Source organism: Sinohyriopsis cumingii, chromosome 18 (assembly GCF_028554795.1).
Source record: "Sinohyriopsis cumingii isolate HCF-2022 chromosome 18, ASM2855479v2, whole genome shotgun sequence".
Taxonomy (NCBI): Eukaryota; Metazoa; Mollusca; class Bivalvia; order Unionida; family Unionidae; genus Sinohyriopsis; species Sinohyriopsis cumingii.
In genome coordinates, this window is record NC_142978.1 from 40,977,382 (window position 1) to 40,996,285 (window position 18,904).

An 18,904-nucleotide genomic window follows, 5' to 3' on the forward strand; every position below is an offset into this window, starting at 1 on the left:
ACGGTGAGAAGAAACGTAGGTAATGGAGAGAAGTATTTGTGTGGGTAGATGGTGAGAACATGCGTTTCGGCCAACGAGTACAAAAGCATTTTAACGCTTGAGACACGCTTGGACTGTTTTGGTAACCTTGGCTACCGAAAGTTCCAATTAGGTTATTGTTCCCAATATAATGTAATCGATATCCCATTCAGTAATACAAATGTGAAAAAATGACCGACAGGTAAGCATCGGTAGTAGGGGTCCGAACACAAAATTTATAATACAACCAAAATAATCTACCTGGCACTTGGAATTAGCATAACAGATACACTTGGAATTAACATAACATATACATTCTAGCGTGTTTTCTCTTTTGAAAAGAAATGTCGGGACCCATTTTTGACCACCTTTTTGTGACCGACCATGGTTATCGACTCTGCTAAAGCAAGTCCTCAGTCGCTTTGTGGTTGTTTTATGGAACGCCAAGCCCACTTTCCTGTACAACATGTCTGAGGGCAATAAGCAGCAGTACGCTTTATCGGTTTGCATGAAAATGTTGTTTGCTGCCTGTTGTTTTAGGTTACATCCTTTGAAAACAAGCCTTTTTATATTAACAGACTTTAAGAGTATCGTGGTACTAATTGTAAAGGTACATTACATTAAGCAGACATCGCTGGGAGGTATCACATTGTTTCAATAACTATTAGTGGCTCAGAACTGGCTACAGTTCTTGAAGTTGTCCGTTTGTCGCTGCTAAAGGCATAGCTAAAGAACGCTTGGCGAGAAACCTTTTGCAGTGATGGGGGCTGCTACTTAGACTCTCATCGGAAGATATGTAGAAATAACTATGGGGGAAAAGGTCTTTGCAATGATATTTGCATACAAGCTATAGACGGTTTTAGGTATTCTCCTGACGGCTACATGGTTGACCGCCACATGATTGTTCTTCTGCACTTCAACTGTCCTTTTGCTAGAGGCGTACAGCAACTACCAGAATATTATGTACCGCAAATATTAGCTGGCTTAGAGGTCTCAACAGTCGCTTCATATGGGTTGCCTATTGATACCATTTTTCGACAGTGCTCTCTAACACACTAGGATTTTGCCTGGAATACGACTAAAGGTTTCATAACAGGGTTCACAGTAGATACGTAAATGATCCAATTGCCATTGACATCGTAGGATATTTTGACGACCATAAGGATTTCATTGACCTGAGTGGGTCTACTGCGGCAGAGCTCATTGCGCATTGATTGGACTGGTTTACCAAAACCTAAACACCGCGTGTTGCCTACCATGAGATCTGTCTATTAGTAAGATATCGCTATCAGGTCCAAACTGTCGACAAAATAGTTATTAGTACAGTGCGTGGCAGCAAGTGGCGACTTATCAAGTATGATCCAACTTTCACCCATATTGATGTTGCCAGTCATAGTGCCACCACCCTTATAAAACCATCTCGCGTGAGGCTCACAACGCCATCATAATGCCAATAATCTGCGATGCCAGTTTAATCCCCGTAGAAAGTATTTTTGCACTAGGAAAGCTTTATTGTGCCGTTATCACAGAACTCGTACAGCAGAATTCGTATCTGTATAGCTTTATGTCCTTTCTACTGGTGTATTCACATTTGTAATTGTCCTTGAATATATGCCAGCTTTAAGTAGTTTTTTTCTAGATGCTAATGCTGCCAGTCCATAAGCGTGTGTCAAATGCTGTACAAATGTATAAGACCTGCTGTAAATAATGCGAATCATCAATCATCAACTCCGACTCATAAGACATAGCAAATCTGAGACACTTTTGTTTCCTGGTTGTCATGACATCATCGTTGGTCCAACAGATCTCAGCAAAACTAGTATGCTTCTAAATATGATGCTTAACAACGGGCTTCGATACGACGTCACACTTTATACGTTGAACACTAGCCAAGACAAATATAGAACACTTGGTGACTATGAGGAAGCGCTTGGTGTGTGTCGAAATGGGAACTTTCATAATATTCGAGCTACAAGAACAAATAAGCCTATAGGCGAGTTAGATGGCGACAAGGACTCTATCATCGAATTTGACGAAAACATGAATAACATCAAGGAATACTTTCTGTGTCATGAAATCAGCACGACCATTTCATCTACATGGCACAATCTTATTACGAGGTTCCAACGTATATTCAACCTGGAAATTGCGACATAGATTTCATTGCGCGTGATCACTGGCGTAACATAGATACTGCAAAATTTAAGCAATGATATTAGGATGCGAAAAGCGGCAGCAAACATGTTTTATGACATTTCACAGATGTAGAAACTGTTCCTGAAATAAGCCACTAAGGCTTTGGCGAATTATCTCTACCTGATTATCAGCAGCATGTCAATGCAAATTCTTTGTATACAATGCGAATTGAACGAGTGGATAAAGAGGAAGTTAGAAATTAGGTCAAGCGCAGGTACGAAGAACAGCAACAACTATTGCATGGCCGTGGTATGTCAAAAAAGTAGGAGAACGTGTCTTTCAGCGCGACACGGCACACACACTATTTAAGACAGTAGCAGAAAAGATAGAACAGGTTGCTACAGTGTATGTTGCTAAACAAAGTGAAATCTTCAAGACTCTGAAAGAACAGCAAGCAGAGGCGGCGTTAGGAGTACGCGGGGCCTAAGGCCGATCATGACCGCACAGGGCCAGAGTATCGGTATCTCGATTGGTATGCTACTGCAAACACTGATTATGTCTAGACTAGATCAACTTTCGCGATTTGGCACACGAATTTAGTTTTTCGCGTGCATTACGTGCGGCCTATATCAGCGTTTCCAATTTTCCGGAGAATATAGCTTGACAAACTCATAAGGACGACATTAGGTATGAAGCGCAGGGGCCCCCTCAAAAGCGATGCCTGGGGCGGTCGCCCCACTTGCCACTCCCAAACGCCGTTCATGACAGCAAGCAAACATGATCGTAGACAAAAATGCGCGATAAGCTTAGATCCCACTGTTTTCGGACAAAAGGCGGCAACAAAAAAGGTTTAAGAGAAAGAAACGATGCTGATGAGTTACCAGATGATTATGAGCGCCTGAAATTGGCCGAGATACCAGACAGTCGTACATTTCAACAGCTGGACTCGGCTAGAAAGAAAATACCCCATTTCAACAGAAAATGGGGAAAAGGATAAAGGACAATCCTAATACTGAACTCCATTTGGAAAAGCAACATCTGGGTACTAGCCTCCTAGACGCTGCAAAAAAAAACTTAAAAATAGAAAACTGGTAGAAAGTGGAGGGGGAAACATGGTGCAGATCGGTAGATTGTTTACATCCATCAGCCAGTAACCATCATATGTTTATGAGGCTAGTGATACAGACCAAACACAGCGATTTCTTCTGCAACTGCAGTAAAATGGGCACTGGAGCACCCCAAGAGCATACAGTACCTGTAGTTTAGCAATTGTTTGAAGCAGTGAATAAAAAAGACAGGCGTATCTGTTATACATTAAGCAGCCAACTGCATCAAAGACAACACTCTCACCTAACAGCAGTATTCTGATTTCAAGAAGGTCAAACGCTTTAACACTGGCATATGCATGAAGCTGTCTGGCAAACAGGTATCTCGTATTGGTGGCCCCTTGCCAGAAATCCTCCGACTTTTTGTGGGGTCCAAAATATTACACATTCTTGGTTCGCTCGGGATGGTATCAGCAAGTGGACCAATATCGACACAGAATATCTTTTGTCCAAACAGTTAAAATAGAAAGGTCGTAGCTAGAAACTGAACTATCTCCCTCACTTCATCATCATCTCTCTCTCTCTCTCTCTCTCTGTTTGCATCAAATGGCTGTACGTTATCGATACGATGTCTGTTAAAGTCTTTCGCATAGAAGATGACACTATGTATCCACTTTATCGTCCATAACCTGCAATTTGCGGGCTTATGAAAGAACAGTGTACGAAGTACAATGTTAAGATGTTTTTATGAGAAGACTTACTAGTGCAACATGGACTGAACTGTATTACTACAACAAGACCAATGATGCTAAACAAAAATAGCACTAAACATATTCTGATGTTTGAAAACCCAATACAAAAGACAAGAGTGAGTTTCGTGAACAATGCCGATTTTAAAGTGCTAACGGTTTCTATCGCTGGCTGGAAAAGTACCCAAAATATTCTTTTACCAGAGAATACCAGGAGCATGTTCTTTGCGACTACGCGTACAGGCAAATATGTGAGAATTTAGTCTTAGCAGGCCCAAAATACTATGTCGCGGTGCTAATTGCGTTGACCATTTTATACAAAGCCTGCTTTTTTCTGGAGCTAGTTGACAATCATTATACAGATCATGCAGATTAAATACATATTAGAGATCGACTAGAATCTAGCCAGTGTCCTTGTCGCAGCATTTCTTTTGCAAGCTTTTCCTGCGGAATCCAAGAAAATCCGCTAACAGGAGGCTCCTGTGACATAACTGAGCCATCATGGCCTGGTATATACTTGTTATTTGCGACCGATTGCCTGTTAGACATCAGTGACATACCTCGGATCACTTTTTAGATGAATTGGTATGTGCATGTCTGCGATCAATTTCAGCGGAACCTTAGAAATCTTGAGAGCAGTCATGCCACTATTAGTATAATATCAGGCGGGATCCAAACCGTAAGAGGACATGAAGTATCACGACATCGTTCAAAATAAATCAGCAAGCTTCAGATAAAGGTAATGGTACTCGCAAATAGATTTGATATCAAACTCGTTCAACGATGCTATGTTAAATCCGCGTACGTTAGCGCTCAAGCAAACTCAACACTCCAAAGCTAATTCCAGACTTGATGGACAAGATACTGTATGTCATTCGCTACAAAATCTGATGCAGTGTCTTGATCTGGGTCTGAAATGAGTCCAGAATTCGCCGCGTTTTACAACTCATGCCGTGTGATACAACTCAAGCTGCGTGATACAACTCAAGCCAGAAGCCTGGCTAAAGGATCATTCAGACTTTAACACGGAAAAGAAAGAAAAGCCTCCACAAACAATTTTGAAATTTTTTTTCGTCAAGCTCATGAACATTGTCGTATTTAGTAAAATATCATGAAGCATGTGAACGTAAAAATGGTCAAGAAGCAAAAGCGGCGAGACAATCTAGTGGCCGTTCCTGGTTTTGTCTAAATAATGACATCTGACGCAAATACTGTAGGGACTCATAGAACGAATTCGCATATCATTCTCAACAAGGCAGTCTGCTGCAACTTTGCTATTCTTGAACTGTCAAAGCTGCTGATGTACGATTTCATTATGGCTACATCAAGCAAAATTATGGTGACAAGGCCAATTCTATTTTCACAAATGGATTCCTTGTGCATAACGATTCACATGAATGACGCTTACGAAAACATGTATGCTGCAAAAGAACTATTTGATCTTTCGGATTATCCGCGTGACAGTAGGTTTAGTGTTTAGTGATGACATCAACTTCAATGTCACTGGCAATTTCAAGGATGAGACGTTCCCTTGTTCTAATAGCAACTCTTCGCTGGTCTCAGATCTAAGATGTATAGTATCTGGCGGAGACGCCAAAAAACATTCATTAACAGTAGACTTTATTGTTTGGCTGAATGGCAAAGGCTTTGTGTCCTAAAACATATCCTATTATCGCCGTCTTTTATTTGCTTCATACAAACTGTAGACGGGATTCGTTCTCGAAGCCAATATTGTATATAAACCATCTCTCTAATTGGTGTGCGTGCAAACGCTTGTAACACAAAGCAACATGTAACAGGGTGTCATAAAAAGAGATTGAATTTTTGGGTGGGGAAAAAACACATTTAGAATGTAATTGTTGTGTGTGTTAGAAATTCTTCATTCGGATCCCCATTTTCCTATGCCAATAGCGTTAATAAACATATCAAGCATATCGATAAAAGAACATTTCATATTTAATTAAATAAATAGTTACTGAAAATTAATTTATTCCGAATAGATGTGAAATAAGTTATAAAAATATTCAATTATGAGAATAAAGCTCCAATCTTGTCAAATCCGAGGCTACATGTACTTTTATTCTGTAAATCTCGGCCAGAACAAATTCGCTTGGACAGACCGACAAAATACACTATTGTTCTATCCCAGCTTGTATCTCATCTGAATTCAAACAGTCTTTTTAGCAATGTACAATTTGCAAATCGCCCTTGCCACAGTTCTCAAACTACTCTTCTAAAAGTAGTTAATGACATTCTCTCTGCGTTGAATAGCGGAAAGATTACAGTCCTCACCCTCCTTGATTTGTCTGCAGCATTTGACACAACAGACCATGATATATTACTTCACTGTCTCCATCATGTATTTGGTATTCATGATACAGCCTTACTGTGGTTCACGTCCTACTTGGTCAACAGGACACAAATTGTATCTGCAAATGGAATACACTCCAGCCCAGTTGATCTATGCTGTGGTGTTCCACAGGGGACTGTTCTTGGACCTGTTCTCTTCATTCTATACACTCAGTCGCTCTCAAGCGTCACAGATCATCATCCAGTGTCTCACCAATTGTACGCTGATGACACCCAAATATACAAATCTAGCCACCCAACTGAAGTTGATGCTACCATCCAGGGTGTAGTGAGGTGCATTTCTGATGTGAAATCATGGATGACATGTAACAAGCTGCAGATGAATGATGATAAAACTGAGGCCATTATGATCACAACAAAAAGACTTTCTCATTCACATCCTTTACCTCAAACAATAAATATCAGCAATACCAACATTAAATTCACACAATCAGTACGAAACCTAGGTGTTACTCTGGACAGTACTCTCACATTGCACCAACATGTCATGAACATATGCAAGACTGCATATCTTGAGCTGAGACGCATCAGCTCAATTCGCAAATATCTTTCAGTTGATGCCATTAAAACATTTGTGTGTTTATTAGTACTTTCAAGACTGGACTATTGTAACTCAGTTATGTCTGGTTCATCTCAATATCTGCTCCAGAAACTTCAAAAAGTTCAAAACACAGCTGCTCGGATCATACTTAGAGTACCACGATCAGAGCACACCTCCCCGCTGTTCTGTACCCTACACTGGCTATCCATTAGATCCAGAATCAAACACAAAATTTGTTCTCTCTGCTACGTTTCACTGTCATACTCTAGTCCAACATACCTATCCGACCTCACCCATGTGTACACACCAGCAAGATACTTACGCTCCTCTTCTGACAATAGTATACTCATTATTCCCACTTTGAAAACAAAGTTATATGGACAGAGTTCTTTTGCATACCAGGGCCCAGCAACGTGGAATGAATTGCCCACTGAATTTAGACACAAAGACACAGTGATCCCATTCAAGAGTGCTCTCAAAACTCACTTATATCGACTGCAAGAACAAACTTAAAGACCTAATAATGCTTCCTACCTGAACTATTCTCAGCATGTTTTTTTATGTTTTCTAATTTCATGGTGTTTGTTTTTGTAATCATATAATTATATGTTTTTTATCTTATAGATGTTGCCTAATGTTGTAAAGCGCTTAGAGCTTCTAAAGATTAGGCGCTATACAAAGTCCTCATTATTATTATTATTATTATTATTATTATTATTATTATTATTATTATATAAACACAGAATAGCTAATTGCACACAGTAAGACATGTATAACATCAAAGTAAAGCTTACTGATACATAAGAATGGAAACGTTGGAAAATAACAGTAAATAACTAGTCAATAAAGGGGTAATGAACTCAGTTCATGGTGGAACACTCACCTTTCACGCAGACATAATCTATATGCACCTCCTCCCGGCTTTTCCATTGACAAACGATGCTGGCAGGATCACAATTTGAAAGACCCATGCAGCGCCGCCTTATGTGAGAGAATAGCAATGCGTCAAAGGTACCAGTCTGAGCGGAAGTGACGTTGGTAATCAAAATGTAGGATTTCGTGCAGTAAATATTCTGCGAGTTTCTTCCACATATCGTTGCATTACAACTGTTCCATATACCTGAAAATATAGTGATATAGTTGAGAACGAACAGAATTAAAACGAAACTCCAAATAATTATTTGATTGGTCAAAAATAGGAAGTATATGAAAAAGCGTCAAAGCAGTGCGCGATCACAAAGAGAGAACCGAGGTACCGGCAGCACTTAAGATGACATCGTGGTTAACAGCTGTTATAGCTCGAATTCTAAATATATTCGTCCCTTTCGAAAAAAGAGAAAAGAAAAATTAAAATACTCGTCTCTCAGTAATCATTACACGATTAGACCGATATGATTCGCCTATACTTCTCATTTACAATTCTCAAATTTGATCATTTATAGCAGCCTTGAATATAAAACAGTTGCCAGTAAAATTTGCAACTTACTCGTCACCTTGACCATTACTGATCAAGTATCAATGACAATTTCTCTACATAAGCATGTCTAAAATAATTATAAAACAAAACAGATCGCATGCTGTATAAATTGTTAGGTTTCTCTATTTTCAGTGGACTATGCAGCAATTACAAGTTAAGATGGGGAAAATAAACCTTTGTGCAGTGGCGATGTTCTCGTTTTGCATTTGTTTAACAAGTTTTAAAGCGGAACTTGCTAATAAGGAACTCAACCTTGATGTAGCGATTCCGTCTTTGATTTATGTGCTGGTCAGAGTCTAAAGGATCAAACAAAATGTTTCAATTTTTTTGACCTTTTTTCGTCACAATGGTGAACAAATATAGCCGCCTTATGGGAACCTCTTCTTACATAATACGCCAAAATCCTTAATTTCCACCAAAAGGCGACCGTAATTTTATTTATTTTCATAGGGCTACTGGTGTATTTATAACTGATATATCATCTATCACAATGAACTATCTAGTCTTTATTCGATATCAAGAAATGCCTTATCAATGTACACGACACTAAGCTGTACTGAAACTTCCATCATTTTTTAAAAATACTTTGTCGTGAACAGCAATAACACAAAGAAAGAATAAGGGTCGTTGAACAAGTTGAAATTACTTCTCCTGCTTACATAATACAAATCAGGGCATATACGATTCTAATTTACAAGAAAAAAGAAGAAGAGGCAATCGACAACAGAATATAATGTACAATTCCAAATCTCTGCTCTGAGACAAGCTAGAAATTTTTTGAAGAATCATCAATGGACTCGATAACACTGAAGGAGAAATTTAGGTGGTAAAATTGAAACACGTGTTTGATTTCGTCCGCTCATCTAATAGCAAGACGACTGAATTTATGGAAAAGAAATTTTAAGAAAAGTAAAACAAAAAGCATTGCGCATAATCTCCAGATAACTTTAGCCATACTTTTTAGAACAGAAGAAAATTAACTGAGTGACTGAGAATAAAAATGCAAAACTATACCACAGTGTGTTTTCTGTAGCATTCCAGGCAAATTAAGTCATAACAACTATTAAGTGCCCGTTTACAGATGGGAGCCGATACTCTGTGACTACTCTATGATGGGGGCGGACCCTTTACGACGGAAACCATTCGACAAGTGGGCTCGCCAGTTATGTCCGCCCTATTAAGGACCATTATGCGCTCTTTCCAAATAGCAAAGATGGTGCAATTCATTTACGTTTCTGGCTATTATGTGTAAAGTGAGCTGTTAATTTTGGTATTTAATGGTGACGTGTATGTGACACTATCAAGGTCCACGATCAAGGCATCATATACGTTCCGACGACATTTAAAAGCGATATTAATTGAAATATACATGAAAATTACTATTGTAGTAAATATGGGGGGCGGTCATATTCCATGAGACATACATTACTAGTAATTTTATCACGAAGAATATAATTTAAGCTAGTATATACAATTTTGGGTGTTGTCGCTGCAGTAAAAGACAAAATGTGTTATTAAAAATGTTTCGTCTTACTCATAATGAAAGGAAACTTTGCAAACGAAATTAGTCCAGGCTGCATTAGTCTGACCACCTTGTCTAAATAGCCCAAACTGTACCAGTCCGATCTTGCCCAAGTAGCCTTAACTGTACCAGCCTGACCATGCCAAAATAGCCTAAAATGTATACCTCTGACCTTGCCCAAGTAGCCTAAAATGTACCAGTCCGACCTTGTCTAAATAGCCTCAGCTGTACCAGTCTGATCTTAACCCAAGTAGCCTAAACTGCGCCAGTCTGACCTTGTCCAAGTAGCCTAGAATGTACCAGTCTGACCTTGCCCAGATAGAATACGTCTCCAAATAACATAACTGTACCAGTCTGACTTTGCCCAAGCAGATATAACTTTTTTTTTGCAAGTGCTTGCATATCATGGAGCCAGCCTTGGAATTATTTATTCTTCTGTAGATTATACAGATTTCGTTATAATTTGCTGTTCAAGCGGATAGCTGAGATATTGAACCCACTCTTCGTTCACCGTTACTCTAACTGGAATAGGTCTCGATGGAAGAAAACTGCGTTCTGTCTCGTATATCGTTCAAGGTTATGCATAGATACTTGTAGGTAATCGATGACTGACATGTATGGATTGCATGCCCAGGTATGTCTTAACAAACCCAGGTATGTCTTAACAAGGCTGGACAAAGGATATAATACATGGTCAACTGTTTGAGCTTCTTTTCCCCAGTGCTAAACATCACTATAAGCTGCAGACATCGTAGCGATATGACTGAACAAGTATTAAAGCTACGTTAAAATCGAAATCACACACACACCCATCATTGTTAGAGCTACAATGTTGAGAACTGGAATATATATATATATATATATATATATATATATATATATATATATATATATATATATATATATATATATATATTATAATAATAATAATAATAATTTTCTTCCTTATCCGCAAGTAAAAGCCACCCGCATAATTTCGTCTAGATCTGTGATGTAGAACTACTGTTATTTATGACCTTTGGGGTCCCAAATGAACTGACTTCTTTCTTACGCAGGTACAAGCCATCCACGGAGCTTGGTTAGGGTCTGTGATGTAGAACTAATGTTATTGTGCGGAAACCATTTCTTCTTCTTTCAGTCGCAGTGTTCTTGACATTTGACGCCCCCTCCCTTAATTGTCCTCTTCCATACACAAAGTGCCAACTATCAACAAAGTTTAGCAACTTTCAATGGCGAGAATTTGAGTCATTTTAGTGGAAAACATTTATTTTGTTTTAGTCATAGTGACCTTGACCTTTTACTTTCCAAAATCACAAACCCCAAGCTCAAGCAATCCATAAAATTTGGTAATTGTCGAAGGACTCTAGTTATTGTGTGGAATCAAAATTGGTGACGGACGGACGGACAGACAGACACGGACAATATCGAATATAGTAAGCTCCGTTTTATGGTGGAATTATAAACACGATATGATGTCAATTTGGCTTTAATATTTATCCTATTCCACCAAGCATACATTTTTGAGGAAAATCCACAAAGAAACAATTTTGCCGCAATTTGTGGAAAATCAGCAAGTGTGGTCACCATGTAAATGTTGCCATCATAACTTCATTAAGTGTAACGAGGGTTTTTTGTGACAGTAGCTCATACTGAAGCAACAATTCAGGGTAGCTGGCGTTCGTAGGTCGTTCCCCCAGTTTCCACATTCACAATCTGAAACTGAGTGTCTATATTCGGTGGACATATGTAAGCTTAGCAACTTTTCATTAAGCTAAGCACTTCCTTTAGGCTAATACTTACTTACCCTTCTATCCATATAGGTATCTACCTAACCACCAACCTACCTAACAACTAAACTGCCTCCACCATTAATACTGGCCGCCATGTATGGCCTATCGTGTGCTGAAAAGTGGCGTTAAACCCCACAACAACAACAACAACAAAGCTCTTTGACTCCTTTTCAAAGGCACTATTGAGCCTTAACATCATGCCAGAATAAAAGCCTTAGAAAGTCCCCCCCGCCTCAACTAAGTTTCTTTCTTTCTTTCTTGTTCTTCTTTGTTAGAGTCACGAAATGAGCATGCCAGAACATTTGGATATCTGACACGACAAGACATGTGAGCTATTGCTCACGATGAAACATGTCCTCTCATATCTAGCTTATAAGGCACATTTCTTCTATGTTCATTCACTTCGATAACTGTGCAGGTCGGTTTGATAATCTATACGATGTTTTGATAAAAATTGCTCGTTGTGTGCTTTATCAACAAGGCATCAATGTCATGATCCTTGTTTATCTAGATATGTTGCAGATGTTGTTCTTCTGGAATATTTTGCATTTCTTTTATTTTTTTAATCTTTTTTTAAAAAAAAGTTTATATCTTTTGTGCAAAACAGGGAGATAATCTTTCATGATCTCTATGTTTCTAAATCCCAAAAAGCATATATATAAACCCGCATGCCAAGAAAATATTAGACTCCAAATACACTAAATAGTTAGACCAGGAACAACATGACATACGAAATTACCGACTCTGTCTCTTCATAAAACACGTAATGTTCGGTGACTTTGTGAGCTAAATCAAACAAATGTACTGTTGTCTTTTTTCTGTCATTGTCATCGCTGTCGAGCGATTTCTTTTAATCTTTTAAAACTGCATACCACTGTGTTGATTTTCACGAGAATGCGATATGGACTGAATGGAGTTGCTACGTCGACCTATTTTCAGTTTTGCTATCCGTATGCTTTTCAGAGATGTGTTGGTAACATCCTTGCGCTAATGCTACAGATAAGAGTAAATTATGGTGGGTGTTTTTTATATTAAAACCGTACCGAGTCAATAATACATTCCAAGATCCAGTGCGGAAAAAAAAAAAACGTATTTAACTTTAATGAGATAGAAATTCAAATAAACCGAATTCCATAAAAAGTTGTTTTTATTTTAGAAAATATCTCTTTGTGATTTGGTGATAATCTCGAGACTGTTGATCCTGTATAGCTGTAGATAACTGCAAAAATGTTTGGAGCCAAACTTATTACAATTTCACTTTAGGTAGATCGTTGTTATCATGCCTGATATACAAGTCTGCAACAAGCTTTAATATCGCTGCAAAATATGAGTATTTCTATCAAAGATAAAACTCTGTCGAGTAATATCTCATGAATTAAAACTGATGAGACAAAAGTTTGAAATGAAAATTCTTTAAATCAACGAATCACTAAACTTTCTTTATGGAACGCCAGAGTCGGTGACTTGTGAGCTAAATCAAAATTAAGATGATAATTTTTATTATATGATGTGGAAACCTCTTTATATGATGTCCAAACTTCTCAACTTCTTTAGTCGACCAAATTACTTTTATCAATAGACTGCTTGGCAACTTTTTTTTTTTTGCTCCTCGGTATAAAGAAGTTTGCACCATCATATAAGGACGAATGTGCCGCATATAAATTAGTCTGTACATCATATAAGGACGAAAGCACCGCAAATAAAGTTTCCACATCATATAAGGGCCAAAGCACCGCATATAAAGAAGTTTGCATATCATATAAGGGCCAAAGTACCGCATATAAAGAAGTTTGCACATCATATAAGGGCCAAAGCACCGCATATAAAGAAGTCCGCACATCATAAAGAGCCAAAGCACCGAAAATAAAGAAGTTTGCACATCATAAAGGGCCAAAGCACCGCATATAAAGAAGTTTGCACATCATATAAGGGCCAAAGCACCGCATATAAAGAAGTTTGCACATCACATAAGGGCCAAAGCACCGCATATAAAGAAGTTTGCACATCATATAAGGGCCAAAGCACCGCATATAAAGAAGTTTGCACATCATATAAGGGCCAAAGCACCGCATATAAAGAAGTTTGCACATCACATAAGGGCCAAATCACCGCATATAAAGAAGTTTGCACATCATAAAGGGCCAAAGCACCGCATATAAAGAAGTTTGCACATCATATAACGGCCAAAGCACCGCATATAAAGAAGTTTGCACATCACATAAGGGCCAAAGCACCGCATATAAAGAAGTTTGTACATCATATAAGGGCCAAAGCACCACATATAAAGAAGTTTGCACATCATATAAGGGCCAAAGCACCGCATATAAAGAAGTCTGCACATCATAAAGGGCCAAAGCACCGCATATAAAGAAGTTTGCACATCACATAAGGGCCAAAGCACCGCATATAAAGAAGTTTGCACATCATAAAGGGCCAAAGCACCGCATATAAAGACGTTTGCACATCACATAAGGGCCAAAGCACCGCATATAAAGAAGTTTGCACATCACATAATAAAAATGATCATCTTAAGACAGCTCTGGCGTTCCATATTTCTTTATCTGTATTGCTCTGTTGATGTGCAAGTGATTTAAGTATTTAGAAAGACACATCAATGCAAAGAGACAGAAAGAGTCAGTCTCTCTCTCTCTCTCTCTCAATTTACTCACGTTCTATTCCTACCATATATTCTCTGTCAAATGCGTTATAAAATTTAGTGTCTTACTATTTCACACTACTGGTAGCCTCTAGATAAACATACAAATACGGCACAGAGAATGCTCTCAAAACGGAAAATTGTTGACTAGTTCGTTTTACTGAGCAGTACTTTTAATTATTTCCGAACATTCTTCTATACTCCTTTTTGTTCTTTGCAAGACAATTTCCAACGGTGTCACATTTTATTACATTAAAGATTCTATTTAGCCAAAAATGCGCGTTATCTGAAACTTACTGAAACACATTAATCACACGTGCCAAACCACTTAATCGGCAGGACAAAACGAAAGGTCTTTACTTTATCCTATAATATAAATATATTTACGTCCTACCTACATCATATAAAGGTTCTCTCTCATTAAACGTATCATTCTTTGATCGATGTTGGTTTACCAGATGCTATCTACTGATAACGAAAGTTAATACTACGCATGGAATATGGCACAAATTTTACAGCCTTCCTGTTATCAAGGGCCGTATGGCGTGAGTTTAGTTATGGTTTACTGTTTATTGTCCATATCCATAACAACATAATCTACTACCGCATTTGTAATAATAATAATAATAATAATGAGGACTTTGTATAGCGCCTAATCTTTAGAAGCTCTAAGCGCTTTACAACATTAGATAACATCTATAACATAAAAATATATAATAATATGATTAAAAAAACAAACACCATGAAATTAGAAAACATTAAAAAAACATGCTGAGAATATTTAAGGTAGGAAATATTATTAGGTCTTTAAGTTTGTTCTTGCAGTTGAAATAAGTGAGTTTTGAGAGCACTCTTGAATGGGATCACTGTGTCTTTGTGTCTAAGTTCAGTGGGCAATTCATTCCACGTTGCTGGGCCCTGGTATGCAAAAGAACGCTGTCCATATGACTTTGTTTTCATAGTGGGAATAATGAGTATACGATTGTCAGAAGAGGAGCGTAAGTATCTTGCTGGTGTGTACACATGGGTGAGGTCGGATAGGTATGTTGGACTAGAGTCCGACAGTGAAACATAGCACAGAGAACAAATTTTATGTTTGATTCGGGATCTAATGGATAGCCAGTGTAGGGTACAGAACAGCGGGGAGGTGTGCTCTGATCGTGGTACTCTAAGTATGATCCGAGCAGCTGTGTTTTGAACTTTTTGAAGTTTCTGGAGCAGATATTGAGATGAACCAGATAGAATTGAGTTACAATAGTCCAGTCTTGAAAGTACTAATTAACACACAAGTGTTTTAGTGGCACATTCACTTGGCATTTCCCTCGTTCTGGGTTTGATCATAAAGCCGGTCTAAAGTTTAAAGCATTTAAATAATTAATATTGTTTGGTGAAGTTTCTCATATAAATTCAGAATGCTGGTACAGTAGACCTCGGCACAAAATACTGTTTTTGTAAACCATCGGCCTGAAAGACCACTGTTTCTGTAGACCACCCGGCTTTAAAAAAAAAACACTATTTTTTAAGAGCATCTGAGATGAACTAACGTATCAGATACATCATATAGTGTAATAAACACGTAATAAGAGAGCAGCATTCCTTTGCGAAACAATGCGTATCATGACATGAATTCTTACCTTGTCTGCTTGTCTTTGTATGCAATGTCTTATGTCGTTGTGTTAGTTTTGTAAGTTTGCTACAAGGCTACTATAATTACGTAGATATACCAAGGTTAGTATAATAACCTAAATATATCAATATTACTATAATTACCTAAATATATCAATGTTACTAATAATTATCTAAATATATTAAGGTTACTATAATTACCTAAATATATCAAGGTTACTATAACTGCCTAAATATATCAAGGTTACTATAATTGCCTAAATATATCAACGTTACTATAATTATCTAAATGTATTAAGGTTACTATAATTACTTAAATCTATCAAGGTTACTATAATTACCTAAATACATTAAGGTTACTATAATTATCTCAATAAATCAGGGTTACTACAATTATGTAAATATATTAAGGTTACCATAATTACTTAAATATATCAAGGTTACTATAATTACTTAAATATATCAAGGTTACTATAATTACCTAAATATGTCATGGTTACTATAATTACCTAAATATATCATTACCGTTGTGTAGATTGGTTTATCATTTTATATAAATTTGTCCAAACAAAAAATGACTATTATGTTTCGTCACGAGACTGGTATTTTTCTGAGTAGGGCACCAGTCTAGAACTAACATCTAATATGTGGATCATAATACACTAAAGCGCAAATACTAGAATTCTTTAATTGTCAATTTTCGTTCTTTTCTTAACTTTAATTCACACACCTCTGGATACTTCGCCTTTGCGAGCTATAGCATTTGTGAACTACCACACCCACGATGCAATATGTATTGGATTATCACGGCAGTAGTACAGATATTGATGCAAATATATCATTGACGATAATATCGACATGCCGATTCGCATCGATGAATCGTTGCCAACTTGAACTAATCACCGTATCAAGCCTAAGTCGGCTGAATTGCGATAAGAAGATATATTAGCCTCAGATCTGTTAAATTACGATAAGACGATATCTGACGTAACAAAAGTGGACATTATTGTTCGAGCCCAGTATAAAAAAGGACAAATATCTAGGTTGCATTGTTATTTATTTAAAGGAGAAAAAATAGTTCCATATGTGCAACAGGCACTGGAAAGAAAAACGGATAACTAGGTTGACGAGCTGGAAGAGGCTAGAGAGATAGAGAGAAAAGGAAAAGGAAACCATGTTATGCAGGCATGCTGACCAAAATGAGTTCTATCCTTCACTCGATTCCATGATGAAATTTGTTTATCGGTATAACAGAACGGCTAATCGAATTTCTTATAAATTGTGTAATACTATCTCTAAGAGAAAATGCATCCATCAAATGTCATGTTCAATTTCATTTTATTTATGTAAATGATTAAAATGTACAATTTTTATATACTCGGGCTCGTCTTGTTCTATTTTATATCTCTACCCAGATCTCTTTTATTCCATCCATTCATTTCATACTTTATGTTATTACTTACTCGATCCAGGCAATCATCTAGATAACGACAATACAAATAATGGCGCCACATAACAAGTGGACGATCCTATCAAACATATACACACATATGTATATGTATTTATCGCTTATACATAATTAATAGGTAGTTTGGAAAGTATGCTGGTATGGAGGCATATCGATAACTTGGTAGAAAAGACAGGCAGGGGCAGGCTCTATGGCAGATGGGATAAATATATAGATAGATAAAATACACAAAACAGACATAAAGACAGGGTATATAAATATAAACACATAGAAGTGAATTTATGAATGCATAAGTAAATTTAAAGCAATGTTAGATTGGTTTAAAATGTAAAAAAAAATAATATGTGTTTTCCATTATTATTCATTTAAGATACATGCCGACAGCAGCAAAAATGATTTATGGCAAAATACCATATGTACAATATCGAGATAATCTTCGCCACACACATACAAGTAATACGAATAAGGCAGAATGAAACCCTTGCATATATGACACTATGACCCAGTCTGCCACACACATACAAGTAATACGAATAAGGCAGAATAAAACCCTTGCATATATGACACTGACCCAGTCTGCCAAGTTTATTCATATGCTACACCGCTTCGTGATAAAAATCAGACGTAAGCACAAAATAAAAGGCCAGGACTAGTTTTCGCGAAACTCATCAACCCGAGTGCACACTCGTACTCACATTTTACAGCTTAAAATACAAGAGCTAATTAAAATACAAAAGATTTAGGCAAAATATAAGTAAAAATAAAAGTATAAGACAAATGACAAACAGGCAAATTTGAGTTTGAGTAAACACCCAAGCTAAGTGAAAGTGGGCCGTATCACTATCTACTATAGATTCACATCTGGTATACAATCAATTATTTGGGTATATAAAACAAAACATGTTCATTATTTATTGTTCTTATTTTTAATATCTATGCTCAACGGTATTGCTATTACATCAATGTGATTTTGCTGAAAAATACATAAAATCAAAATTTTTAAAACCATTTTTCAAGACGTCGGCTGATCGAGATATGAGTTAAATGCTCTCTTATCGTAAGACATACTCAATCAGTCATGACTATTATTTCATGGACTTCATAGCATCTGAACTGTGACTCAGAGATCATCACCACATACAAGGCATGACGGAATAACTCAACCTAAATACCGCTATTAAGCAACGCAATTACATGAATGAAAGACTTCTTAAATGCACACCAATAATGCCAACAGTGTGTGTGTGCGTGCGTGCATGCGCGCGCGTGCGTGCGTGTGTGTGTGTGTGTGTGTGTGTGTGTGTGTGTGTTATTTAGAGTTTTAACATAGCTTCCACAATATTTCAGTCATACTGCTACGATATCAGGAATAACGGAATGACGGAATAAATCAACCTAAATGCTGCTATTAAGCAATACAATTACACGAATGAAATACCTCTTACATGCACACCAATAATGCCAACAGTGATTAGTGTGTGTGCGTGTGTATGTGTGTGTGTTTG

General features: G+C 37.4%; 1 protein-coding gene across 4 annotated transcripts in view; it reads right to left on the minus strand.

Annotated features, from left to right (window-relative positions):
• LOC149776472 (uncharacterized) overlaps positions 1–18,904 on the minus strand; it is a 109,556-nt gene that overhangs the window by 32,657 nt on the left and 57,995 nt on the right. For all 4 annotated transcript variants that reach the window (XM_089940898.1, XM_089940897.1, XM_089940896.1 and 1 more), the window contains one exon: positions 7,744–7,980. In XM_089940898.1, coding sequence (XP_089797024.1) covers positions 7,744–7,980 — 237 coding nt within the window. The remainder of the gene's footprint in view (positions 1–7,743; positions 7,981–18,904) is intronic.